General features: G+C 38.9%; 2 protein-coding genes across 3 annotated transcripts in view; one reads left to right on the plus strand and one right to left on the minus strand.

The window, feature by feature from the left end:
* Positions 1-27500, minus strand: part of LOC138006483 (kelch domain-containing protein 2-like) — a 62790-nt gene that overhangs the window by 765 nt on the left and 34525 nt on the right. The window contains exons 2-13 of one of the 2 annotated variants that reach the window (XM_068852836.1): positions 11701-11851; positions 8367-8464; positions 7272-7389; positions 7072-7181; positions 5894-5999; positions 4938-5012; positions 4373-4453; positions 3098-3156; positions 2720-2832; positions 2529-2595; positions 1330-1432; positions 437-489 (exon numbers count right to left, since the gene is read on the minus strand). In XM_068852836.1, the coding sequence (XP_068708937.1) occupies positions 437-489; positions 1330-1432; positions 2529-2595; positions 2720-2832; positions 3098-3156; positions 4373-4453; positions 4938-5012; positions 5894-5999; positions 7072-7181; positions 7272-7389; positions 8367-8464; positions 11701-11811 (1094 nt within the window). In that variant the 5' untranslated portion in view covers positions 11812-11851. Of the gene's footprint in view, positions 1-436; positions 490-1329; positions 1433-2528; positions 2596-2719; positions 2833-3097; positions 3157-4372; positions 4454-4937; positions 5013-5893; positions 6000-7071; positions 7182-7271; positions 7390-8366; positions 8465-11696; positions 11852-27500 lie in introns of those variants that run through there. The other variant, XM_068852837.1, reaches the window with a different exon arrangement.
* The window catches only part of LOC138006476 (kinesin-like protein KIF11-A), a 29568-nt gene continuing 14044 nt past the window's right edge, over positions 11977-27500 (plus strand). The window contains exons 1-20 of the mRNA XM_068852818.1: positions 11977-12203; positions 13610-13849; positions 13922-13997; positions 14888-14953; positions 15536-15655; positions 15936-16060; positions 16378-16468; positions 19800-19866; positions 20176-20254; positions 20634-20730; positions 21042-21137; positions 21678-21766; positions 21857-22362; positions 22908-23017; positions 23115-23177; positions 23800-23928; positions 24222-24320; positions 25721-25789; positions 26436-26528; positions 26971-27032. Coding sequence (XP_068708919.1) covers positions 12148-12203; positions 13610-13849; positions 13922-13997; positions 14888-14953; positions 15536-15655; positions 15936-16060; positions 16378-16468; positions 19800-19866; positions 20176-20254; positions 20634-20730; positions 21042-21137; positions 21678-21766; positions 21857-22362; positions 22908-23017; positions 23115-23177; positions 23800-23928; positions 24222-24320; positions 25721-25789; positions 26436-26528; positions 26971-27032 — 2333 coding nt within the window. The 5' untranslated portion in view covers positions 11977-12147. The remainder of the gene's footprint in view (positions 12204-13609; positions 13850-13921; positions 13998-14887; positions 14954-15535; positions 15656-15935; positions 16061-16377; positions 16469-19799; positions 19867-20175; positions 20255-20633; positions 20731-21041; positions 21138-21677; positions 21767-21856; positions 22363-22907; positions 23018-23114; positions 23178-23799; positions 23929-24221; positions 24321-25720; positions 25790-26435; positions 26529-26970; positions 27033-27500) is intronic.

The following is a 27500-nucleotide window of genomic DNA, read 5'->3' on the forward strand; positions in this document are numbered from 1 at the left end:
GTCTCAAAAATACTTTGGTATCAACGGAAACTAACCACACCATTACTGCACTGAAGGATTTTTTTGCCGGGGGGGGGGGGGGGGGTGGGAGGGGACTCCCATATAAAAAGGACTGGGGTGCTTATCGTATCCTTTTAGGGGTTAAAAAAGCAGACTTGGTACCTCTTAAGGTGTTCAGCCTCAAAAGGTCCACAGCAGGAGCCTTTATAGAGGTACCTGGTATTGAGCCCGAAAATTATGACAGGACCCATTTGATAATTCTTTATTTTTAACTTTGTCTAATTAAAACAGTGACCCATAATTTGGTACCTCTTACCTGTCCTTTTTTACAATAGAATTACAGAATTCAATATATTTATTTTATCCTCACAGCAAAAGCTATTCATTGGAAAACACAGTGACCGCCTGCCAGTGTGTCTATAATAAAGGTCCTCACCGATTTAGAGGCTGGGGAGTGAATCTGAAAATCAAAACACTGGAAGTGTGTCCCTGAAAAACATCAATATTTCTACTTACAACATGAAAGACTCCACAAGAATCATAAGCATTAAGACTCACTGTTTCACATAAAACCAATTAGGGTTATCTTTTCCTGCCTCGAAATAAATTATTATTATTATTATTATTATTATTATTATTATTATTATTATTATTATATCTCACAATACACAATCTGGTTGGTCAATTTACAAGTACTCCATATCACAGAGTATGGCCTGCTTAACTTCAAGATGACCTTTCTTGTGTGATTTTGAGTACCCAAGAATATATTATACATGTAAGTTATTTGCCAGCTCAGGCCAAGGCCAAAGTCTTTTGCTATACAGACTGACCCTAAGCTGGTAAATAACTTAACTTCCTCTCTGAAATCACTTTTTTAATTGTTGACTCACACCACGCTTGATAGCGAATGCAGTAAAAGCGACTTAAACTGAATGTTTCAAAGAGAAATAATTTTATTAGAATTCTATTTCCGCACCTCTTGTCTAATAAAAATCTGTTTTGAAACACTTATTTCAATCTCTATGTAAACAAACTTGCTGTCAAAAAATGGAGTTTAAGGTTATTACACAAGTTCACACAACCAGGGCTAGGATTCCTCCCGGGTTGGCAGGCAAGATAGAAAATTTCTGCACGCTCGCGCATTGAGAAAAAAATAAAACAAAATAATATCTTACAGACCTTGGGTGGTACTAGAAGTTGCAGCTCCCCCTTTTTGCAAGATCAGTAATATTTAAGGCCTATTCTGCCTGAGGTGAACTGGAAAAGGCAGGCCATAACTTACAGTACAACCTCCAAACTTGCACAATAGACGTATGATGTATTTACCGGCTCTTCCCCTAACACTGATGAAGTACAACCTCCATAAATCACAACTTCTCCAGGTACAGTTGTGCGACAAGCGGTGTGCCACATACGAGTCATTGGCACACTAAAAATGAGAAACAGAAATTGATAAGCTTTTTGTAATAGGAAAATTATTGGCCTGTTTACTACTTATAAATCATTCATCTGGTATCCTCACGATCAAATAGGCAGACTTTGGACACTTGATGTAATAATAACATTGTGACTACATAGGAAAAGCAGATAATCAAAAATGATAATATAGATCTGGCTTGCAAACAGAGACTGAATTGCTGAGGGGGCAGCCCAATGAGGTCAGACAAAAGGAGCTGTACATGTGCTGCTGACCTTGGAACACAGCACCACAGCCAGATGGAATAAGCTGAGAGTTGATATCGCTGAGAAAGTAAATCCAGCTTACCCAGAGAAAACCCTTGGAAGTAAGAATAAGATCGACAAAATCTCAGTTCTAATACGAGCTCAAAATTCAAGCCCTCCTTCTCTACGTTTAGTTTCAAGATGTTGCAGCCAAGGGCAAAATCTCGATTTTAATTTGAGAACACTACAAAACACAGATCAAATCAAATTAAAATGTTCATTCTTGAGACAGGAACCAAAGCACCCAGAGGGAAAAACCTCCCAGAGCAGAGTGGGGAATCGACAAACACAACCCAAGTATACATGTCGCCGGGTCCAGGAATCAATCCTGAGTGAGCCACATTAATGGAAGTCATTTTGTTGCTCTCACCGCTGCACCTTTCCTGCTCCTGGTCTGTAACAAAGTTTCACACAGTCAGGGCGCGATGGTCAAATTGAAAACGTGGGACTACAATGAAGGTCATAAATGTTGGGACCCTTAATTAATTTAACACATTTCAGACTCATTTGCTTCCTCACTCTGGACACTGTGCAATGTTGCATTCCTCATAGATATGGAAGGTCCAAAATGTTTCAACATATTGTTAGGGTGGGAGAGAGTGGGAAAAGGCATCAATACAGTATGGAGCATTAAAAGAAGAGATTTATCAAATTACTGGTAGTTTTTTTTATTCTTGCACCTGTTTCACCAGTGCCGCAAGGACTTTTTTACGCCATTGACGCTTTAAAGCTAATTATGCAGACTTGGAATCAGCATATGTAGTTGAGCCAACAGTATAGGCTTGAAAGACAACCCTACAAACCTTTGGAATGATGGCACTTGCAGTTGAAACCACATCATTGTTGAAGTATCCAGGATGTAAGAATCACCTGAAAGTTGGGGAGTCAACACAAGCTATTTCTTTTTTTACCAAATTTTACTTTTTACATCAATGATCATTTAATTTACCTCTCTTCGCTGACAAACAATGGCAACATTATTTGAGGAACTTACCTAGGGCATCCTCCTCATTACTGAAGCCACCATAAAGAAACAAATGTCTGTCACTCACAGCAGAGAGTGTGTGCCATGTTCTACCTTGAGGAACACTTCCTGTGGTACTAATTCTGACAAAAAATTACCATAACCAATTAAACCCACTATACTAATAAATTCTGGTTCGTAGCCAACGTTTGTTTTTCTGAATAAATCTGCAGTACATGGACAGGAAAGCTCCTGATTCCCATTTTGTCCTTTAGCAGATCGATGTGTGGAATGTGGCCCACTGTTTGATTATTCCTTGAAAAAAGGCTTATAATGGTTTTACATACAGGTCATCATTATTGTCATCATTTATAATAAGAATAAAAAATGATAGTAAATAGTGCTCACCTGTCACTCCACTCAAAAAAATCCAAGTTTAGGGAATGCAGATCATTCCATCGCTGTTCCTGTTTGAAAGGGTATCAATGAGAGTGTGCTCACTTCTGTGCCGATGAAGTTGATCAAAGTACAATGCCAAACTGGTGCTCCTCCTTTTAAATTTATTTATTAAATAAAATACACACTCAGGCCTAGCCTTCTCCAAACCACCTTCAATCTCTCACATAAGAAGTATTACAGTACCACCACTAAATTAATAAGGCAAGTACCAGAGTGTGATATTTCAACTGCAAAACCCATCACCCTGGTAACACAATGATATGGTCTAACTAGCCCAACAAAATAGATTTTACACACCTTCCTTTGAAAATGAGCAAGCAAGTCCTCATAAGACGATGTCAGAAATCAATTTTTAAGATAATTACAAAAAAAAAGACTAAAATATTCACACTAAAAGCCGGATTCTTTTTTTCAGACCATATTAAGCACCCAAAAAATTCATCAACTGGAAAAGGAAATGTAATTGACAAAAATAACCAAAACTCCAACACGTCTGACTGAGATGACCACTGACATTAGCACATGCGCGTACATGTCATGCACATGCTTTGACCATTTGTACTTTTGAACCCTCATCTGACTGGAATCATCAACATGGTACAGTTGTACTTTAATTGTAATCAGTGGTTATATTAGATATCTGAACCTGTTGCAGATAGTTCAGTAGTTAGGATTCTGTGTTTTGGTGTGTGTATTGAAATAAAAATTATTAGCAGTGTTATTAAAGCTATGATGACCTTAAGGTAATAATTAATTAACATTAATTAATATTAATTAATAATTAACCCATTGACTGCTGGAAATGAGCCTTAATAGATTTTACTTGTCACGACGATACTTGTCAATGGGGGAGGGGGGTCAGGAGTCAATGGGTTAACGAATAATTAATTATTGTTATTCCATAATTTGGGTTGTATAATAAGTTATCATAAATATGTTGAAACAAGTTGAAAATGAAAACTTAGGACCCAATTTATATTTTGAAATAAAAACTAGCCCAAAGAAGTCACGACGTTTCGACCTCTCCGAGGTCATTTTCAAGTGAGTAAGTTTTCTAAATTTTCCAAATTAGCATAAATATGTTGAAACAAGTTGAAAATGACCTCGGAGAGGTCGAAACGTCATGACTTCTTAGCGTGAGTTTTTATTTCAAAATATCAATTGGGTCCTAAGTTTTCATTTTCAACTTATAATAAGTTAATACATGTAATATTCAAATACTACCATGTGTCTTCCTCCAAAGATATATGCAACATTTCCAAGTTTAGCAGCTGCCTGCGCTGCTCGTGGAGTGGGAGCTGTACCCTACAAGAGTAAAAGAAGAGCTGATCCCGATAAAATGCAGTTCGTATCATTACTCTGTTACACAACAAAACAATAGTGCTCAATTCTGAAAATGAGATCAACTTTGCTTCCCAAAATACAGATCTATGAGAAAACTATAAAAATGCCCTAGACATGATACAAATCTCAAATTAATAGGTGAATTAATTCAATAGGAAGACAAAGAAAATTATGGAGACAGCCAATGTTTAAATAAACTTGCTTAAACAGACAATCTTCAGGCTCCACTTAAATTCATGGAAGAAAGAATTTGATTTGAAATTATGTAAAAAAGAATTTTATAAACAAGGAGAACAAAACAGAGAATGAAATAATGATTATATGTTATCTACTACAAATTTCCCAAATGATAATGTTAGAAATACACATCAGGTTAGTACCCATATTAGCATAATGCTTCATCCATGACTGTGATGCAGGCAACTGAGGTATCTGCTAGACGTACCTTAGTTTTCGGTTGACTCCATGTCAAATCATTTGTATCCAGAAGATACAAATGATTATTCCAGCCTCTTGTAGCCTAAAGAATCACTATTAATTAATTATGTTAGAAAAATATTTTTAAACATTGACTCAACAAATCGTAATATTTTTATTGCATATTAATAATTAGCATAATTATCGCATATTAATAATTAGCATAAAAGGTAAAAACCACACCTAATTGTAGGTCTGGGTTGGAAATCATAAAGTTGCATGATTACAACAAGGACGACTACACAAATGGCAATTTACAATCAAAAAGTAAGTAATTATTTCACAAAGCCTACTACTTTCCAATTAATTGACAAAATGGATCAACCTTCTGCAAACATTGCTGATCAACTATAATTATTTTAATGTTACATGTAGTTAAAGGGCACTTTGAACAAAATAGCTTCACTGGTCAAAGGCCATGAATGAACTGCAGGGACAGCAAAGTGGCTTCCCCACAGAAATAAAACGAACTTCAAGATGGTTTGACAGTCCAGAGTTTCTTTTGCCCAATCATTATTTCGATCTGCAGCCATATTTGCTTTCAATGCAACTCCAGTTCCTTTACATTTATGAGATGGCTGCTGCTGGAAGACAACAATGTTATTTTTGGACACATTCTTTTTATGTAAAAATTTTATAGCAAGGGCAAAATAACTTTACGATTCATGATAGCACTTGAGTGTGTGAGTGAGTGTAAAGTTCTATGGGGCTGTTCTTTGCCATACTACTTTTTAACAACCTGAGTGCCAGGATGTCATATCCAGGGTCAAGATCACTATTATTAGAGCTCAAGTTATAAGACATCTGTTACAGACAAGAGTCCTTTGCAGGACTTCATTTACCCCCAGACAGCTCCCCTATCTTTGTTAAACTGCATTTAACTGCATCAAAACCTTTTCAAGAGTTAAATGAGAGTGGTCTTACTGGCAGATACTCCTCTTCACTGTTGGTGTTCAATGTAAAGTATCCATTGAATTGATCCACTGCCGTAGGGTCTGGAGCAGTGCCATATCCACCAAAATACACAATCCTACATAAACATTAAAAATGGCCATTTTCAGTCATCAGTTCATCTTTGTCCTGGGTTCAATTGGGGAGGAGTGGTGGCCTCATGGTCAGTGTTCTCGACTCCAGATAGAGTGGTCCAGGTTCGGGTCCTGGCCGGGGACATTGTGTTGTGTTCTTGGGCAAGACACTTTACTCTCACGGAGCCTCTCTCCACCCAGGTGTATAAGTGGGTACCGGCAAATCTAATGCTGGGGGTAACCCTGCGATGGACTACCATCCCATCCAGGGGGAAGTAGAAATACTGCTAGTCGCTTCATGCTACAGAAACCGGAGATAAGAGCCGGCCTGATGGGCCTTCTAGGCTTGTAGCAGACTTTTCCTGTACCCCTAGGTTCAATGCCTGGACTCAGGGTGTCTCTCTTCTCTGCGTCCTTTGTTGTTGATGACAAAGATCCTCCTGCTTGGTTCAGGCTGGTCACGTGTCTCCTAAAATCTGGGAGATTGACCAAATGACTGTGTGTGTTAGCAGAGGGGTGGAAATGTAACTCTTGTCATCATTAACATGCATTTGATTTTCTGGCCAGACGACCATCAACAAAACGTTTCACAGCAAGGTAATTTACGTACTACACATATGGAATTCGCTGTGAAAGGCTTAAAGTTGTGATCAAATCGATCTGATGCAACAGAAAATAAATTATACTCGAGTTTCACCCGTGTGGAAGGTTCAGATTCAAGGTCATTGAGTGTACATGTAAGAAAGAATGCTAATAGTTTGTGACAATTAATTTTTAATGAAACGAAAGTGCAAGAAAACAAGTGCAACGTTTATCCATAGGGAGACAAACAGGCTACCATTTGAAAACAATTTTCTGGTGGAGCATGCCACCAGACCCCCCTGCTTTGGAGTCGGCGCCCGAGACATTATATTCTTCATGTGCGTACACCTTCAAAATCTCACGCTACACCCCTGAGGTAGAGGTGGTGGGGTATGAAGGATAAGATGTTGATATATCGACAAGATAGTGTGAGGGGAGGCTGGAATGCTTCAATCAAGTAAACATGATCAGGTCAAACCACAAGGTATTACTTACGAATCACGGTGTGTCCAACAAGAGAGTTTGTCTCTTTCTGAAGGAGGATTTCCTTTGATCTGGTTGGTCAGATCCTTCCATTTAAAAGTTCTTAGATTCAGCACATAAACCTACCATTAAACAAAACAGGCTTTTTAAAACAAATTTTTAAAATGATTGGCTTCTGGTGCCCAAACCCAAGAAAAGTTGAAAAAACTCACAGTTGAAGAAGGTCCATCATTGCGATGTCCAGCAAAAATATACATAGAATTACCAACCACACAAGCTGATGAGCCTGACGTGGGAGGCGGTACTTCTCCACTTGTTTCAATGCAATACCTATAATTTGCAGGTTGTTAAATTTCAGAAAACATAAAAATAACCTCTGAACAGGGCCTAAGTCATCTTCTGCAGGCAGTGATGGAAAACGACCACCCAAATATCTTGTGGGATTTTAGAATTTAGATGGATCATCATTATTTTGGATCATAAGAGACCTGATATATGAAATTGTTGTGTTGGAAAAGATGGAAAAAGTGTGCTCCATCATCGATGAGGCACGTCTTTTTGACACACAGGTAGCAGAAAAACAACAGGATAAGATTGAACATTATCAGGACCAGCCTAAAAGTGGAAGATACAAAAATTCTGGATCTGAAGAAAAGTAACTGTTATCGCAGTTGTGATTGGGGCACTTCGAAGAGTGAGTAAACATCTGAAAATATGTGCTGAGAAGATTGAATATCTGGAATGATTGCTTTACTTAACCCTTTGACACCCAAACTGGCCTAAACCGGCCAGACTTAGTATTTTACGCTGTTAAGCGCCAGACAATTTTACTTGTCAGTGGGGAACACCTGGGAGTCAATGAGTTTTTAATAAAAAAGGGGGCTTGTTGGGCACAGCGAGGATCTTGCGAAAGAGCCGAGACACCTAAGGATGGGATGGGATATACATCATAAGCTTGAGCTTGATGCTCTGGAGCAACAAGTCCACCCACATCTATGAATGGTGTGAGACATAATAATAATAATAATAATAATAATAATAATAATAATAGTAAGTACTTTTAAGTACATGAACAATGAGACTTTTTTTAGTATAATTATGTTTATCTTATTCAGGAGTGTATTTTTCACTTCTTTTCATTATCTTAGGTTTATGTCAACTTGACTTATACAACGTGTACACAATTATAATTTTATATCCTAATCCACATTGCCTAGGCTGTGCCCGCAATGATGTTGATATATACACTGAATGATTTTACCAATAAAGTTTACCATAAATTATACAACAAATAAGTACCACTTTACCATCTTGAAGTTTCAATACAGAAGAGCCACACCTCCTCGTTTGGATTATAGTCATCAGTTAAAAAATAAACCCCTGGAAATGCCTGCTCAGGTTCATTCTGTAACAAATCAGAAATTTAATTTCAACTAGAGGTTTTAGTACAAATCCAATATTAATTAAATGAGAACAGGACTTGAATGATGTTTAACTGCCAGACAGATCGCCAGAGACAGGAGGGTGTACGGACATTGTGACTTTTAGTTTTGGCCCTTTGTTACATGTAGATTGGTTCTTGGGGAAAAAAACTTTGGTTTTCTGATTTTAGTATCTCTTGCATTTTGCGGTTCTCACCATTTTCAGCATTTTTTTGTTTTTTGGCATTCGGTAAAAACACTAGTAGTTTTTGTGGATAGTGGAACTGTACATGTAAGTGCAATATAATACCCATTGTCATCGGGGCTGTCTGAGTGAGTGAGTGAGTGAGTGTATGAGTGTATGATTGAGTGTATGATTGTAGGCCTGCAGCGCATGCATGAATTACGAACCTAATGTAGGGTTTTTTACTTTGAAAGAACAATGGTCAACCTCAACAATGGCATTAACATCAGTGGCATTCTTGCTCAAAGACTTTGTGAGTCAACACCCCCTTCGTAACAGCACTGTCTGGGGACTCAATCACCATTCATCAAAAACATGTAAAGAAGATTACAGAAAAGCCTTTCAAAACCAAATACAAAAAGAGAAATCAAGTAAAAAAAATGATGAGATATCTTCGTCACGAAAATTTCCCATTGGTCTCCCATCCAGGTACCAACGCAACCCTATCCAATAAGGGTTACCGTATTTACTCGAATAAGCGCCGCGGCGCTTCTTTAATTTTTCGCGCCACACGTGCGGCGCTTATTTTAGGGCGGTGCTTATTAAAACATTGTACCAAACAAATTTACTTTTTCTATATTTTTATTCAACGGTACACTTTCTATCTGTTAATATTCCTATGAACTGATACTAAACTGATAGTAAATGTAGAATTATGAGAGAAATTCACACGGTGAAAGAAACCTGTTGTCGAACAATTTACAACGTTCAGTTTACATCAGAGCTTCGCATAGCAAGAATTCTGGAAAGAGAGCTTACCGCCCGAGCAGAGAAATACAGTCACTTTGAACTAAAGAACATCACATTTAAGGAAAATAAATTGCCAATGCTGTTTTAAAATTGTTTTATAGTGTTTTTCCTGGTTATACGGAATTCCTCGAATAAGCGCCGCATCGGCAGTGCGGCGCTTATTTGAGGGCGGTGCTTATTAACTTTTTTGTCCCAGATGCAGCACTTATTCGAGGGCGGTGCTTATTCGAGGGCAGCGCTTAATCGAAGGGTGGCGCTTATTCGAGTAAATACGGTACTTAATTAATAAGTGAAAACATCAAACTGTTCGTAATTTACTGGAACACAAGAACGACAACAAACTTGCATAACACAATAAACAGTAAAAGAAAATTAATTTTGCAAAAATAATTACTACACAATACCAGCCTACTGCACTACCCAATGAGTGCCTATCTTAGCTTCCAGATTTGGTATTTGATTCCATTTTCAGTGTTTCCTCTTTGCAGTGCTCCTGACAGGGTGTGCGCGCACGGGACCACACAATTCAAGGAAACCCGCACAATATCACCCAATTCCAAGTCGGCAAAATACACACGTTTTACTGTTTACAACCAAGATTTTTAGAACCTTTTCAAGCAATTTTCAGCCCATTTCCTTTCTGAAAACTCCTTTATTTTCGCTTTTGTTGAACAGCTTTGTCAAACAGCGATAAAAAAATGTACAACACGTCCTTTGTAGCTCTGCGTAGTCCAGTGAGTACTAGCTCATTTCTTCATCAGCGGATTGGGACAGTGCCCAAAATACCAAATGTTCTTCAATTTTAGCCAAGTGTCACACTTTTGGTTCTTAACTTCAACCTTTACAAGGAAAATAACAAGCTACCAGTATGTAAATCATGATGTACATGTCAGTCAATTCCTACTGAAGGAATTTCACAGCAATACAAACGCAAAAAGGTATGAGACAATTATTGATATGAGAGACCACAAACAAATAAACATTCATGCAATAAGTATTGGCATGTGTAGATTCCTTATATAATTACAAAGCCTATTTTTATCAACAAGGGTTTTTTTTAACAATAATAAGTTTTACAGCTGTAATGGTCTTCATGAAATTTAACCTGATTTTACATTCAAGTTTGTTTACACATGGCAAGTTCAGTTCAAGATGCCCCCGACCCTTTCTGTTTACCGAAGATCATTCTCAATGTTGTGAATGTGTTTCCTAGAATTTTTCAGTGCCCAATAATTCAGCAGTTATAAACACTGAAGTCAAAAAAACATGAGGGGTGATAAAAAAAAAGAGCATACAGTAAAAGCGATCATGAAAAAGATTTTGATGCTGCATGTTTGCAAATAAAGAGTCCGCCTGTCAAAAGCTTTTGTCTTATGCTATTGTTTCGCGAAGTTATGTTTCACCTCGAAATCTCGGATTGAGATCCTCAAAAAAAAATTTGAGAGTCTCGAAACTTGATCCTTGATGCTTGATTCTCTTATCTCGAAACTCGACCCTTAAATCTCAATCCTCAATTCTTGAAAGCATCGAGGGTCACGGATTGAGTTTCGAGTCAAGACTGTCAACTTCCTTTTGCACGGTACTGCAAGTGTCACACCTAGGAAGTCAATGGGTTAAAAGAGGAGAAAGCGGGAGTACCAAGGGTCGAGTCAAGACTGTCAACTTCCTTTTGTACGGTACTGCAAGTCTCACACCTAGGAAGTCAATGGGTTAAAAGAGGAGAAAGCGGGAGTACCAAGGGAATTGAAAGACCTCTTGTTTCTAATTAGAGAGCCATCAAACTCAACCCTAAGGTTACCATTTTTGTAAAGGTTTAGGTTGTTTCAGATATGGTAACCTTTACCCCTATCCCCACCCCCTGTCCCTAACCCCCCACCCCTGGAATAGTGAATAGTGATGCCATAAAAACATAAAAAATGTAGTGATAATCATTATTGAGGACTTAACCTAATTGACACAAAATAATGAACCCACACAAGCTCCCCTTTCCGCCAATGGAAAAATAAAAAATATACAATACATCAGTACTGAACCATTACGTATATGCAATTGTATTAAACAACCCTAATATTCATTTTATCATTGAAGACTTGGAAAACTGCAAAAACAAAGCTATTGTTTTCAGAAATTCCAAATCAAAGCTAATATTTTCATAATATAAACATAAACCACTGCCCAAAGTAAGGCTTAACCTGCATGCGGTAGCAAATTTATATACGTACGTACTCTACTATAGCCTCCCCAAACCACAATGTAGCCGTCATAATGGACAGCAACATGGCCACTCCTTTCTTTTGGCTTCACCGTACCATTGACGGACGGGAAAACAAATGTCATTTCTCAATAATATTAAAATTCTCATTCAAAAATATTCTAAGAGAAACATTTGCACGAACTTTGTGAGTTCTTACATCAAGTACTTGGCTGATGCGATGCCCCCAATTTACCTTGGGAAAAGTTTTCATTCCCACGTGATTTAGCATGTTGCATTTCATTGGTTCGTTCAAATTTGGCTCGGAAATCCAAATCGAACGAGTTCACGGACCGAGTACGAGAATTTAGAGGAACAGACAACAGACAGTGTGTTCAATAGTGTTTGGTCTTTCTGAAGTATTTTATTTGAAAAACTGATTCCGGAAAAAGGCATAAATTATTTCAGATTGTGAGATCGAGATGGTCAAAGGCAAAGCACCCCAGGAAAAGAACATTCAAGTGGTTGTCCGGTGTCGGTAAGATTGGATCGGTGCTCGCTGTTCACAAAAAATGTGTGAAGTTTTGTTGTAGATTTTACTCGTCGATCGATCTATGACATTAGAAAGGAGTACGTCAGGGGAGGGTGCCCTGATTTGCGTTCAGACATTTCAGATATTTTAGCATCTAAAATGAGTTGTTGATCAATGTAATCTTGGTGGCTTCATTTCGAAAATGGCACCACAGTACATGTACGTACGTTTGTACCAACCGCTTCGAGAGAGTAATTGCCAAGTTTCATCCAGTAAAAACGTCATGTACAATCGTTTGTGTTCGTTTAATTAAAGATCGATGCAGAGAACGTCGCTATATACCTTTTCTTTTCGAAAGATCTAGAGTTTAAAAGTCCCAACTGCATACCCGGTTTCCGGTATTTTGCGATCGCGAACCTTTGGGTATTACTAGTTATAAATTATCATGATATCCAAATTACGGAGTTTTGATCTTTGAGTTGCTGAATTCAAATGCCTCTATGTAGTTTAAACTTTTCTTAAGATTGTATACAGCTTTCAGTTACTGGTAGTTATCTAGAGGGCAAAATAAAAATGCTCTGGCCTTTGATCAAATTTGCCTCTGATCACAGGGCGCTTTCCTTTTGTCAGAACTGGCCGGCCAGACCCATCACTTTGCAAAGAAAATGCAACCATTTGAAGGAACACTTGCATGATATTCTTCTGTAGGAGTATATATGATCCTTGAAGTGTGTTAATTTGAATGTGTTGTAGAGTTATTCCTTCCAAATTTTTGCCCGGTCTGGCCTGTCAGTTCTGTTAAATGGAAAGCGCCTACAGTTTAAACTTGTAGTCCATTTAATGAAAGGGAATCTGACAAAAATAAGCATGTTTTCTAAAAAAAGACTGTCACCCATTATCCCAAAATGTTCCAAATCAACATTTAATGGGGACATAGTTTTTCAGTGAGTTATTATAAAAGAAGACAAAAATAGTCCTGCCATGTAACTTGGATTGGCCAGTCACTTGCCTCAGTGATGATTGGGCCCTGATTTACCAGTTCACTCCACTAGTTTACTAACTCACTTTACTTTTCATAGTCTACCAATCTACTCATCGAGGCAGTTAAGTTCCCTCTAAGTTCAATGTCTTCCTCACTGAATGCTTTTGGTAACTTTTGCCTTTGTACATATACTGGTATGTGTAAAGTAACTAGCCGGTGGAATTGCTTTGCTTGCTTGCAAGCCAAAGCCTGTCTGTGATGCTGCAAGAATCAAGTCCATTTAAAACAGCTTCTTTCCATTCTCTAGAGGGCCTTGCTACTCCCATCAGCACCTAATTCTATTCTAGGGTGAAAAATCCTTTTTGTCCAAGTGGACAGCTGTATACAAGTGTACTGTATGTTCATGCAACTGATGTTCTGTTTATTACAGACCAAGGAATGGAAAAGAAATCAAAGAGTGCTCACCATCAGTGGTTAAATGTCACCCTGCTAAACGGGAAATTGTCGTTAAGCAAGACATTGGAAACACTTCATCTTTGTCTACTACCACCAAAACATTCACATTTGATCGGGTGTTTGCCCCTGAAGCTATGCAGATGGACGTGTATCGCTCAGTTGTTGTGCCAATATTGGACGAAGTATTGATGGGATATAACTGCACAATATTTGCGTAAGTCTAGTCATCCATTATCTTTTCTGGCTTTCAAATGGTTGCAGCATCTAGTTTTTGCTCTTTTTCCAGCTATGGGCAGACAGGCACAGGAAAAACATACACCATGGAAGGAGAGAGAAGTCAAGATGACTGCTCGTGGGAGGAGGTGGGTAACAAGATCGCAAAAAGCTGTTGGGGCCAATCTCATGCCCAGAGTTGTCTTTCCCCTTTCTAGCGTGCGCAGAAGAGAAAACGACTCTGGGTACGAGATTGCTGTTGGGGATCAAACTCCTGATCCAAGAATGTTAGTTTTGGTCAAACAATCTTTCTCCCATTTCTTCAAGTGAGGAAGACAGTGCAATTCGAACAGCTTACTGGTACTCTTTCTACTAAGCAAAGACCCATAAAAAATAACAAAACAAGTTGAAAATACTGAGCCTGATGCAAGTGAGGAAGCCCTGCAAGAGAAAAGTCTCTACTAATATTAGTGACCTTGACCTGCCACACCCACAAACCAACACTTGCAACAATACCTTTGTTTTCATTTAAACATGGACATGTGACGGGAAAACGGGCTCTAATTGGCTGCAAACATGACAGCTTTTGTCTTCAATCATTCGAAGTTTGAGAGATGTTTATGCACGTTTTCCTTGAATGGCGAGAGGACTGGACATCAAAGACTTTTTCTAAGAAACTTCAAGACCCTAATCTGATAAAGTATGCTTTAAATACTTTTGATTTATCACTCGCAAAAGTTTCAACTTTTTGCGTAACAGATGCCAAACTCAAACTTTAAAGAACATGTTTTCCTGTCATGTGTCCACGCTTAGATGCAAACAATGGTAAAAGGTCTTTTGTCTTGCCATTTGGATGAACATTACTTAATGTTACACTATCTATTTAGTCAATGTTTGCCTGACTAAAATACCTAAAAGAGCTTTTGTTTCTTTGACGGGTATACATGTATCACACAACTAGGAAAGGCACTTATCCATTCAGTTGTTATTGGCATGTACATACATGTATGTGAAGTTTTCCTTTCCTTTTTAAATGCAGGATCCATCGGCTGGAATAATTCCACGCACCATGCATCAATTGTTGGAAAACCTTAACAATCTTTCGGTGGGTAATCAAGTGACTTAAAAACTCCAAAAATTGTAAGCACACAAAGTGTTTTTAGAATGTCATTGAATGCTCACAAAAAGGCTACTTAAGCAGGTGATCTTGCATGTGGTCGAAATGAGGTTATTTAATGCTGGCAAGTTATGGACTTTACTGTTATTAGTGACTGCACAATCGACATATAATGATACTATCTGCAATAGTCCTTGGCGCCATCCTGGGCATCTCTACCAGATCTCCACATTCAAGGTATCCAAATCCTGCTGAATTCTGTGAACAGAATAAAGAGGAAGTAGTAATGATACAATTATAATATGTATAGGAAGTCATAATGATCGCAAGTGCATTTCGTGATACATGTTTATGGGCAGCTGCACGACTGATGTCAATTGAAAGTTCTCAAAATTGCACAAGCCATAGGTGAGGACAATTTGAGAACTTTCAAAACATCACGGGTGACCATAAATCATGAAATGCACAAGCAAGATCTTATGACCTACACATATTTATACATTTGTCATTGACCAAATAGAAATGCGATGTTTTGTTAAGTATAAATTACTGAAAACTCTTTTTCTTCAGGAGTGTGAGTACTCTGTCCGAGTTTCATTCCTGGAAATATACAATGAGGAGTTATTTGACTTACTGTCACCAAGCTTGGACAATCAAAAAATGCGTCTTTTTGAAGACTCTGCCCGAAAGGTAAGAATGCAACCCTTGAGGAAGAAGGAAAAGTTGGTTGCACCAAGGTGGTGTTTGTCTCCATTTTCACCAGAAAAAGGAAAATCACCAATTTTGAAAATGAATACTCTTTCTTCATCAGGCATTATTGCTGCAGCAGTGCTGGCTACGCCCTTAGTGGCTTTTGTTATTATTAAGTACTATCAGTCTGTTCCACAGATACCCCTAGAGAAAGGAACCTACATGTGAGGTTATTTCTTTCCTCTTCACTGAGTACTATTGGTACAATATGTTCTTTCAGGGTTCAGTTGTCATTCAAGGACTCGAGGAACTTGTTGTTCATGATAAAGATGACGTTTACAGTGTCCTTGAGCGAGGCAGAGCAAAGCGGCAAACTGCTGCCACACTGATGAATGCACATTCAAGGTACTAAGACGCTTATATTTATGCAAAGAAAATTACAAAAGCTCAGCAATCCAAAGGACTTTAATCCTGTAGCTTTTAAACTCCAAGTATTAACTAATTTACTCCTCAGGTGCCCAGCTAGGATGCGTCCAATTGATGAGTAAAATCATCTGGCGTTAGACAGAGTAAAACCTGTTAGTCTCACTCCCAGGGGTCAATGGGTTAATAGAGGGAACATAGTTTTTGACTGATTAATATTCTTTTTCTTTCAATCTTTTAATATTTGACCTGCATATATATATACTGTACAATTCATGTATGTACTGTCTCTGTTTTAGTCGATCACACTCTGTGTTTTCCGTGACCATTCACATCAAGGAAAATTCTGTCACTGGTGAAGAACTGTTGAAGATTGGCAAGTTGAACTTGGTAGGGTACATTATATAGTGTTGTAATGTTAAGCTGATGGCAAAAACCTGTAGAGAGATTCACAGTGACTTGAGCAAGCAAAGCAGTCGCACTGATTCAGAAAGACATTTCAGTGGAAGAGGAAGAAATTAATTTAAATAAAGTATTTAATAATGATGATGATTTAAAACACTATTATCATGCCAATTTATTGGACGGTACTCAGTGTAGGTGCAGTAAAGGTAGTGAGAGAGGAGGCAGCACTCTCTTTAGCAGCAAGGAGATCATCTTGGTAACCAAGTCACAGTCCACCTTCCGAAGGCATCCACCAAGCAAGCACGTGCTTGGAGAGTGAAGGGCCTGTGGACCAGAGGGTATGGGACCATCCTTACCCAGGCAAGCACCCCAAGTTACAGTACCCACAACCCCAGCGAGACTTGTGGGGGCAGAAGTAGACTGCTAGATGCAATTTGCAAGAACAATGGAAGTATGCCAAAGCAAACGAAATGGCAAACAAGTTCTGTTGCAATGCCAGCAATGAATGAAACTGCAGATCCAGATGGAGCTGAGAAAATGAAAGTAGGCAAGAGTGGAGGCACCCCAGAACATCACACTATCTCGGTTGCAAAAAGGGGCAGGGACTCGTATATAACTAGTATCCAGCAATATGTAATAGGAATGTGTGAGGAACCAGTTGATCTCTGAGTCTGATTTACCCCATGCAGGACATGCAGCAACAACAGGCAGCCAACTAATAGGTCTGGAAGGCCAAGATCAAAATGCATGGAATGAATTAAAAAACAAACCATGATGGAAGATAAACAAAGCTAGGAGGAGAGATGAGTAGTGGAAGGGTCCACCCACCAGCAGGACATGGCAAACCACCAGTAGGAACTGTCTGGTCCAAGAACAAAAACTGACAAAACAAAGCCAAGCAGATCTGCAAGTGCAGTGCACAGCAGAAGCCAACCCCCAGGGCAAGGCAGTCCCTCCCAGGCCTGGCAAGTTAAGCTTTGCCCCAGGGAGTTGGGATGACTATAGGCTGGCAGTCAACATTCGGGAGAAGGTGACGAAAGGCCACTTTAAATGAGACAGGGCATCAGGAATTCCGCTGCCTAAAACAACAAGGTGCTGAGCACTTAAAATGAAATTTAAGCCCAGCAGCGTTAGCCGCCACCAGAAATGAGCGGACGAGATGCACAACATCTGAGGCTGTAGAGGTATGAGAGTTTAAAATATACACCCCAGGCTCACTGCCACATCAGAAAAGCACAAACCAGGAGGCTTCCCAGCCATGGGATGAGACCATTATGGGAAAGAGTTCACTGCACCCAACAAAGGAGGACACACTGAGGCAAACCTATCATGTGGTGAACAATGGCCCAACCAAGCCAAACCATTTTGGCAGCATGACGCAGGCAACTGATAAGGGACTGCAGTTGTCCTTTGGTACACCTCCGATACAAAGACCAATTATGGAAAAGATTAAGGGAAGAATCCATTTTGTCAGTGGACAAATCGGTGGACAGAATCAAATTTGATGCCCAAGGTGTACATACAAGTGGTAGGACCCACCCACTTTGCAGAGTGAAGAGGTAAGTCAAGAGCCGTAAAAACTAAAGAAGCAATGGACAAAAACCACCCACACTGGGGACAGCCGGCTGTAATGCAACCACCCAGGGAATGCAAAAGGCCAGACATGTGGTAGCCATGTCCAAGAATCTACTTGACCAGAGCTGAAGACACATGGGGCAGACCTCAGACTGAAAGGGAGGGCCAGGTCCACACAACACCTTGACCACCATTTCATTCCAAGAAGGCACCAGCCACTGGGATGGGCAGTGATGTTGCAACATGCAGACCCAATACAAAGCTTGGCCATCAGGGGCCCCCCACCAAATTTGCAGAACATCCCAACAATGCAGCTAACTTGTATATATTGAAGTGAGTAATCCTCAGGGCTGATTCCCCCCCACAAACACAAGCACCAGTAGGAGATGATATGTCCCGAACAAGACACTACCCACCAGATTGGTTCCCTTCAGAAATCAAGCAATGATTTTTAGGACATTGGTAAGCGGATGCCTTGTTTAACCATCTGCGAAACTTTTTTGTATGGAACCAGCAAGAATCCGAGCTCTGCAGTAATGAACAGCTGCTGTAGGGACGGCAAGGGGGATGGGCACGATGACCGAAGGGAAAAAGTTGAAGCACAGTTTGGTGTGAACAGGCTTGAGGGCAAACTGTTGGCGAGGCAAACATATTAACAAGAGGAAAAACCAAAATAGGCCTACTGGTGCCTATAGAAGCTGGTAATTGTGCATTGGAAGAGGCCACTGACAAACTTGTGCCCTGCAAAGAAAAACTGGACGTAGCCAAAGGTGTAGTGGCTAGCAAGGATAAAGTTGAAGTGTCCTGAGTCAAACTGCATTTACGATGGAAGCAGTCAATAATTCTAGCACCATACCCGCTGAGCCTCCAAAAGAAGAACCTCTGAACTGACGGGACAAAGGTTCAAAGTTTGAGTTTTCTGGATTGGTGGCCATGTCAAAATAAGTGTTCAACCTGTTGTGAGTTGTGTGTTTCAGAAACTCAGTATTCCTTCTGGAGGAAATAATTGTAAGAACAAATGAAGATCCTGGTTTTCCAGAGACCAAAAAGAAGCAAGCAAGCAAAAACACACATGGCAATGCCCCTGCAAACCTTCATGGAGACCCCGCTTTTTAATAGTGGCTCTGGGATACGCACATAAAAGATCCAAGTACTCCTTTGCAAGAGTCGAGCTTACAAGTTTTTCTGCAAGTTCTTCTTTCTACTAGTTCAAGTGCTGACTACTAGATAATATACCTGTAGGAGGCTTGTGGGAGCTAGGCTGTTACTGTGATTTTCATAATTCTGCGGAATCTCTTCTTCAAGCGCCAATGGCCAAACTGTGTTTTGGCTTCCATCAAACTTCTGACGCCAAGCCAAGAGTTGACCCAAAGCCACGGATGTCAAGGTCCATTGATGCTTGACATAACCATTCAATCAGTATCTTTGGTTCCCATAGTTTGAATACTCAGTTCAAATGTCAAAACAACTGGTCACTTGTGACATATCTTGACTGTTACTACATAGAAACATGGAAAGCTGGGTTAGGACCCACCTTCTGTTAATTGTCTGCTAGACTTTTATAAAGTCACTTGTCTTCTCTGATTTAGTTTAGCTGTTATATGTGGCTCACCAGAACACTTGACTGTTATGTTATGAAATGTGTAATGCCAATTTGAGGCAAGTTTAATTGTCTTTAAATTAAATTGTCAAGAAATGAGAAGAAATGGAAAAATTTGACAACATTTCTCTTAATTTCCAGGTGGATTTAGCAGGAAGTGAAAATGTTGGACGCTCAGGAGCTGTAGATAAAAGGCTAAGAGAAGCTGGTAAGAAGTCAAGTCCTTTCACAGCAAGAGGTGTTTGTTGACATTGTGCAGAACAAAATCAATTATCACATCTCAATAGTATAGTTGCTGTACATGTGTATCATAGACAGCTTCTAGTCCCTTTCATTATGATGACTGCAATACACAGTCAAGAGTGAGTGTGATTCAAGCACTTTGGAGTGGTGACTCCTGCAATTGATTCTAAAGTTTTAACTACCCTTCTCACGATGTCCAGTTGTCAGAACATACTTACAGTGAAGCTAGTGCTGTGATTACATTACGATGATAAATGTGTTCCATGTGTTTTAGGTACAATTAATCAGAGTTTACTGACACTCGGAAGGGTAATCACATCACTGGTGGAAAGGGCACCACATATACCTTACAGGTAAAGAGAGAAAGTTTAACCATCAATGAAAGTGTTTCTGATCAGAGAGAGAACTTATTCTTTCACAAGTGGTAATTTTGTGCAAACTGTGTTTAATGTTGAATGCCAAGAACCATTAGAACTGACTGTGTTGTCAATATACATGTAACCCAGGTTGTAAGGAACTACATTATCTGAAAGTGCTAATTTATTCACCGTAATTGTTTACACTGTATATATCAGGGATTTGACAGTATGGGTATTAACTATAAGTAACATTTTATTACAATGTAATGATGCAACGGTACAAAAAAAGGAGCTCAGTTCGAAAGGGTCTGCGCTCAACAGGACATTTGAAAAATGTGAATAGATCCACAATCATTGTCGATCTTTTCGACAGGGAAAGTAAACTGACAAGACTTCTCCAAGATTCTCTTGGTGGTAGAACAAAGACATCCATCATTGCCACTATTTCACCTGCTCTTTGCAATTTGGAGGTACGAATTTCTTAATGGAAGTTAATTCTACAGAGAGGAAAGATAGGACCACAGACATTAATGCAATGATTTTTTTTATTGTTGACTCATGAATGATGTCGCATCAGGCCATATTATTGTGAACTGCTCAATTTCTTACAGCCCCCTCCTCTATCTGCATAAGTTTTCATGAATTATCTGCATTCTCTGCCATAACCATTTACACTGTTCTGTTTAGTAATAATGTTATCGAAGAACAATCCATGATAGTTTATTGCAAAATTTTGCCTATTATCTTTTGACTCATGCCTGCTGTTATGGTGTTCATCAAGGAAACATTAAGCACTCTTGATTATGCCCATCGTGCAAAGAATATCCTGAACAGACCCGAAGTCAACCAGAAGCTTACCAAAAAAACTTTGATAAAGGTTTGTATCTTTGCTCATGTTCCAACCAGATCATGCTATAGAATGATAACAATTCTTGAAAGTCAGTTTTGCTTCTAGTAGATTGCATTTTGTCATGTTCAGTGATAAGAAACAGATGTGTTTTGGTTGATCTTTTTACTAATGCTAGGAGTTAATGCATTTCCACTTAACCAAATTTCAGCAGGTACTCTGTTCAATTGCTTCAACCCAAAACAGTTGAAATCTTTGATCCCAGTAGAACATTGCCATGCAGATACTGTAAATGTAGGTTAACAAACCCAAATTACCTTGATCTGCACCTTTTGCCTATAAAAGTCTTTAAATTAAATACTTGGAATAATAACAATTAATTTTACTACTCCTAGGTACACTTTACGTTACAAATTTGCTATCACTGATATTACACTCAAGTGAAGCTATGTTTGTAGTATTATCATGTATGATGTGTTGTTAAATGTAACGGTGCATCTTTACAGTAATTGCGGAGTTGTAGATCTCTTAGTTTCACACTAATTCGAAGAAATCTCATTTCACTTTCAGGAATATACTGAGGAGATTGAGAAACTTAAGAGGGACCTCTTAGCAGCAAGAGGAAAGGATGGTTTTTACATTGCAGAGGAAAACTACTTGTATGCATCCTCTGTTTATTTCATTGATTATTTACACTTTTATTTCACATCTCGCGTGCATTTTTTATTCAGTCTTGTTATCATTTTTAGAGCTATGCAACAGGAGATTAAAGCACAACAAGAGATTAACGCTGATCGAGAAGCTAAGATTTCAGCCCTTGAAGAAGAATTCAGAAAATTATCTGACCTTTTTACGGATACTCAACAAGAACTGGAGGTTAGATGTGTCGAGCTGGAGGAAAAAGAGAGCGAGCTTAACAAGACAAATCTCACCCTGCGCCAGACTAAACAAACTCTAAAAACAACTTGTGCAGAGAGAGACCAGAATCGTTACCTAATTGATGAGCACAGTCGAAACGAACATCACTTGCACTTACAAGCAACAGACCTTCTGCGTGTTGTTCAGGATAGTGTTGGTGACGTGGATGGTCTTCATTTAAAACTTGATCGTAAACGTGGTGTGGAGGCTCATAATATGAGTTCGCGAGACTCATTTGGCAAAGATTGCAAACAGCTGATCCAAGGAGCCAAGCAGAACTTGAACCAGTTTCAAGGAGAAAATATTGTGTTTTTTGATGCACTAAAGAAAACGTTAGGTATGTAAAGGCTGTTTATTTTGAGACATCTGAAAATGAAGGACAATACAGTGTGCATGCAGGCCAAATCTCACAGTAAGTTGGCATTACTGTCATTTTCATAATTATGCGGAATTTTGTTACCTTCAAACGCGAAGTGCCAAACTGTGTTTTAGCTTCCATCAATCAAATTCTGAACATAGCCCGGGAAAATCGACTCCGCCTCTGGAAAGAGAATTGGCGTTTTTGTTTCGTTCACAGCTCGAACACCATTAAGGATATGTTTTCGGAAATTCTTCAGTAAAAAGATCCATACAGATTCCATGGTTTTCCATCGTCGTCGAGTTTGAATATACGAATGTACCGTGGGAATCAAAGATGCTGATTGGGGGGTTAAAAATGTATCAATTGATTTCGTCATCCGTGGTTGGCGTCAGAAGTTTGATTGATGGAAGCCAAAACGCAGTTTGGCCATTGGAACTTGAGGATGAATTCGCAAAAATTATGAAAAACTCAGTAACTAAATGTCAACTTACGAACTATCAAATGAATTCCTTTTTGGTCAGGGAGCCTTGTGTCCAAGAAGTCAGAGGAATCTGTGATGCTTCAGAATCAGATGCAAACATTAAAGAATAGTGTTGTTACGCAGATGTCTGAAATCACTCTCAAGGATCAGGTGCAGTTTTGATTAATGCTCAGTAACTATTAACTCAAGATCGTCGTTTTATTTTTATTCCAACCGTGGTAAAAAAAAAATTATTCTTTTTATAAAGGAGCAAGTTGATGGTTGCAGTAAATGGCATGTAGAGATATCCAGTACAGTTCAAAGTAACAAGGTATCAAATAGATGGAATTAATTTTATTTACAAGTTTACCAACTGGATGTAACACAAGCTTAAGTACTAAATTCAATATGAGTGACTGTATTGTATCGGATATACTATGTCGAGCCGAAGGCGAGACATTTTATATCTGATACAATACGGGCGCGAATATTGTATTGTGCTTATGAAATGTCAGCATTTAAGTGTTAATGTACACTAGGTATTTTTGGTGATGCAAGACATTTTAACCGTTAAAATTGAAAGAAACATTTATGTAAATGAAGAGAAAGCTGTATCAGAAATACAGATATTGATTAATAAAACATTTCTTTTGTTTTCCCGGCATGAATTATTAATGAGTTTTATAACTTTATTTAACATCTGTTATACTACACTGTTCAAGGGGGTCTTCATAGCCGGGCTATTAACTGGGCTGTTCTAGACGGTTGGGTAGCAGTGCATAAACTTTACAAAACAACTGTTTTGATAACAGCAGAAATTTAGGTGAATACTCTATAATCTGTTGCCCAACTTTCAAGCAAGTCACTAAATATTTTCCTTTTGTTGGAAAATTAAAATTCATCTCTTTTAAAACTGTAACAAGAAGTATACTTTTGTCTTAATGTTTTCTTAGGACAAAATTTGCTCGGCACTAAGTTCACACCTGGACCAAGAATTTCTACCTAAAATGAAAGCGCTGGAAGACACGGTTCAATCCACGGTTGCTTTTCAACAGCAGTTGGCTTTGTTTTTCAATGAAAAGGTAAAAAGTCTTGTCTTTGAAACTGGGACAAGTGCGTTGTTTTACAGTATTTTGCACAGCTGTTTTTAAAATCGATTAATTGAATCTTGTGTGTGACGTCCATGTCCATAGAAGCTCTGTTATGCCCTCTAGTGCCTCTACATATGAAAGACTTGACAATATACATTAGTTTAAATGGTTCCAATGGTTCCTTTTCAGAAATGAAAACTAAAGGGCTGGGTCTAAGGGAAACTTTAGATCTTTTTCCAAGTTAACTGTAACCACTAAATGCGTGCACCCTTTGTATTTTGCAGTTGAATTATTTATCATCCATGGTGAAGACCTTTGTTGAGGGTCAAGACTCGATGCTGGAAAGTTTGGATGAAATGATCGAAAGGCATTCCCATGAGCAAGTGAGTATGATGTCTGCAGTGTAAACTTGGTTCCTCTTGTTTAAACTCACCGGTGACCCTGTTTTGATACAAACCTTCGGGCTTTTGTAATCTTAATACGGACTAATTACTGGGTTGCCAGTATGGCAATCCCAGTCGGAAAGTGGGTGGGATTTGTTACTGGGTTGCCGTATAGCAATCCCAGTCGGAAAATGGGTAGATTTCTCCGTTTTATTTTCCGTGTCGGTAAAAGTCTTGCCTGTCACTCCCCTGGTAAGTGGTGTCTTTGTGGATAGAGCCCTCTGCGCGTATTTGCTTAGGATCGAGAGGGTAGTGGAAATGCGTAGATTTCTCTGGTGGACACAGGAGAATCATTAACTTAGCCTGCAATGGCGTCGAAAATCATGTAACGCGAATGGCGTTTTAGTGGATCCTTAAACAAAATATACCCTTATGGAGCTCAGTAATGGAAAGTCAGTTGGATAACCTAGGCAGGCGGTGAAAAACCAACACCTGGAATCTCAAAAGCGACGAGTAATGGACTTCGACAACAATCTATCGCCCGTCGAGCCGAAATCAAAGTCAGGTGCGCTTTCGTTTCTTCAGCGCTGACACAAACAATTCCTACAAATGTACGAAGAATTTATTTCCACTTTTATATACTCCATAGATAACAATTCTGCACGTACTTTAAAAGAAAAACCTCTCTGACCATGAAAAAGATTTTTATTCGTACTTTTTACTTTGCACAAAGTACACACGAACTCATCGTAAAATCTCTCACGTTGGTTCTCGCGGTGTTGATGTGGAAAAATAGAAATAAAAGCTAATCAAAACTCGCTGTTTCAATGATGTAATGATCGAAGGGTGATAACCAATCAAATCATTTTCCACACATTCCAGGAAAAAATCACATGGTATTGAACACGATTACCAACGGTAAATCACAGAAGCTTCTTTTCAATATTTTTTCGGAGAGCGGGCGGCTGTACACAGGCTACTCCACGACCAAGTATCCCAAGGACTGAAAGGGTGGGGCATTCGCAAAGCAAGCCCTGCTGGATTCCTGGGCGCCCCCAAAATATAAGCAAACCAAGATGTTTTAGTCGTAATAGTTAATTGTTTTCAAACTAAGTTGCAGCTTTTAGAGGGCATTTTCCAAATTTCTTCACGCCCTTACTTACACTCATAATTATTTAATGAGATCCTTAGAATATCTGCAAGTAGTGGAAATCACTTCATAAAAATAACTGTCGTGTTGAAGAGCTACTTTTCGCCTGGAGAAACAATATTTTTCTTTATTTTTTGGCCAATGACAGCAATACATAACGTAATGTTTGCATTTTTTTTACCAACTTATGTTTAAGTTATTAACATGTACAAAATTTTATTGACCGATTTGTACCTTTTCTTAACTGTAGGCCCAATCTTTGGGAAAAATTGTGACCAACGCAGACTCTGTTTTGAACAACCAGAAAGTTCTCATGAAGGTAAGGCACTAACTACACCAGGGAAGGAGAGGAATCGTTTACATGAACATTTTCTCGAGCAGATTTTCAATTCATATGTAAGTGACAAAAGTAGACGGTTTTGCCATGGCGTTGCTTCATTTGGTCAAAGCAAACTAGACAAATTAAAAGAGTAGGGTATGATTTTGTCGCAGTCTGTTGTGACTTTAGTCCACCTCCGCCATTTTGGATCGCTCGTGGTTCTCGGATTGGAGATTGTCCCGAATAGTCTTTGCAATACAAATTGTTAAAAGGGTGGCTACACACTTCATCATTTGTTATATGTTGGAGAAAATGTTTGATCGAAATCAAAACATTCTTTCAACAAAAAAATATTGAACAAACGTCATCAAACATGCATGCTGCATGAGCTAACATTGTTGATACAACAAGTGTTTTTAACAATGTTGAACGTGTAGCCGGGGCTTTACTACAGTAAACTTTGCTATTATCTTAACACCGTTGCCAACACAATATAACAGATTACTCTCGTAAAATGTGAAAATCTGGTCACCTTAATTTACTACAGTAAACTTGCCTTTACCATGGTAAAAAAGGCTAAGAGTGACCTCAACCAATAACAACTGAAAACACTTCCAGTCGTTTTCTGTTTTTGACGCGCATGTAGGAGCTACAACAGACTTTTTTCAAGGAGATGATGTCAGTGTTTCAAGACATGGTCGAAAAGCAGACAGAGAAGCTGTCCGATGATGCAGAAAAGGTAAATATTAAATAACCCTGTTCGTTTGAAGATTAATCATGACCCCCTAATGTTTTTTTAGGATCAGTAAAGTTTGCGAATTTGCGAGGTTGAGCTACCACCCGAAAATGGAGAAACGAAAATACACTGAAACAAGATGTACTCCATTTAAGTTAAGGAGGATTTTATGGTGTCGACAGAAATTGAAGGCATGCCGTCGGGGTAAAAGACTCAAATAACGATTGGCTTAAAAAATCTCGCCCCACTTTTTCAACCAATGAGAAGCAAGATCCATTGCGACTTGAACTCGCTCATTTTCCCGCGCTTTGACGGTGTCACATGAAACGGATTAGAATTCTGATTGGGGCCCTTCGTGCTTTTTGCAGGTGTTGCTATTTGCCCGAAAAGCAAATTTGACTTTCATTTGATCAAACCATTGTTATCGTTTTCATCTGATTCTAAGGTAAAAGAGGTGACTACAGCCGCTCTAAAAAACGTGGAATCTACGAGTAATAATCTGAGAAGGTACGAAGAATTAAAGGTCGAGCTTTCTTATATGTTATAGATTAATTGTGCCGATATATCGTTAAGGCACCGTTACATTAGAGAGTCTTTTGTGCAACTTGCCTCACAACATTTTCGTCAAGGCTTTGGCAAGACAGCTTAAGCAACGAAAACGCAAAAAAATATGTACGAAATTGCATGTGTAATGAGCAAAAGACAAAAACGCAAAATAACCGCTCTTGTGAAGAATGTCAAAGTTTGTGGTCACTCTCTGTCCTAACTTCAGCGCTGTTTTGTTTCATTTTTTTCCGGATAACTGGCACATTTTCGTCTTGGATTGGAATCGTCACGAAGGGCGAAAAAAAAAAACCACATTAATTTATTCTTTGATTGTAGCTGACGTCACGGCTGCCATTTTGGTGGAAAGAACAATAGCAAAAAAGTCTTTTGAGACTACATTTTGCTATTGTTTTGGCACCAACATGGCCG

Source organism: Montipora foliosa, chromosome 6, assembly GCF_036669935.1.
Source record: "Montipora foliosa isolate CH-2021 chromosome 6, ASM3666993v2, whole genome shotgun sequence".
Classification (NCBI taxonomy): Eukaryota; Metazoa; Cnidaria; class Anthozoa; order Scleractinia; family Acroporidae; genus Montipora; species Montipora foliosa.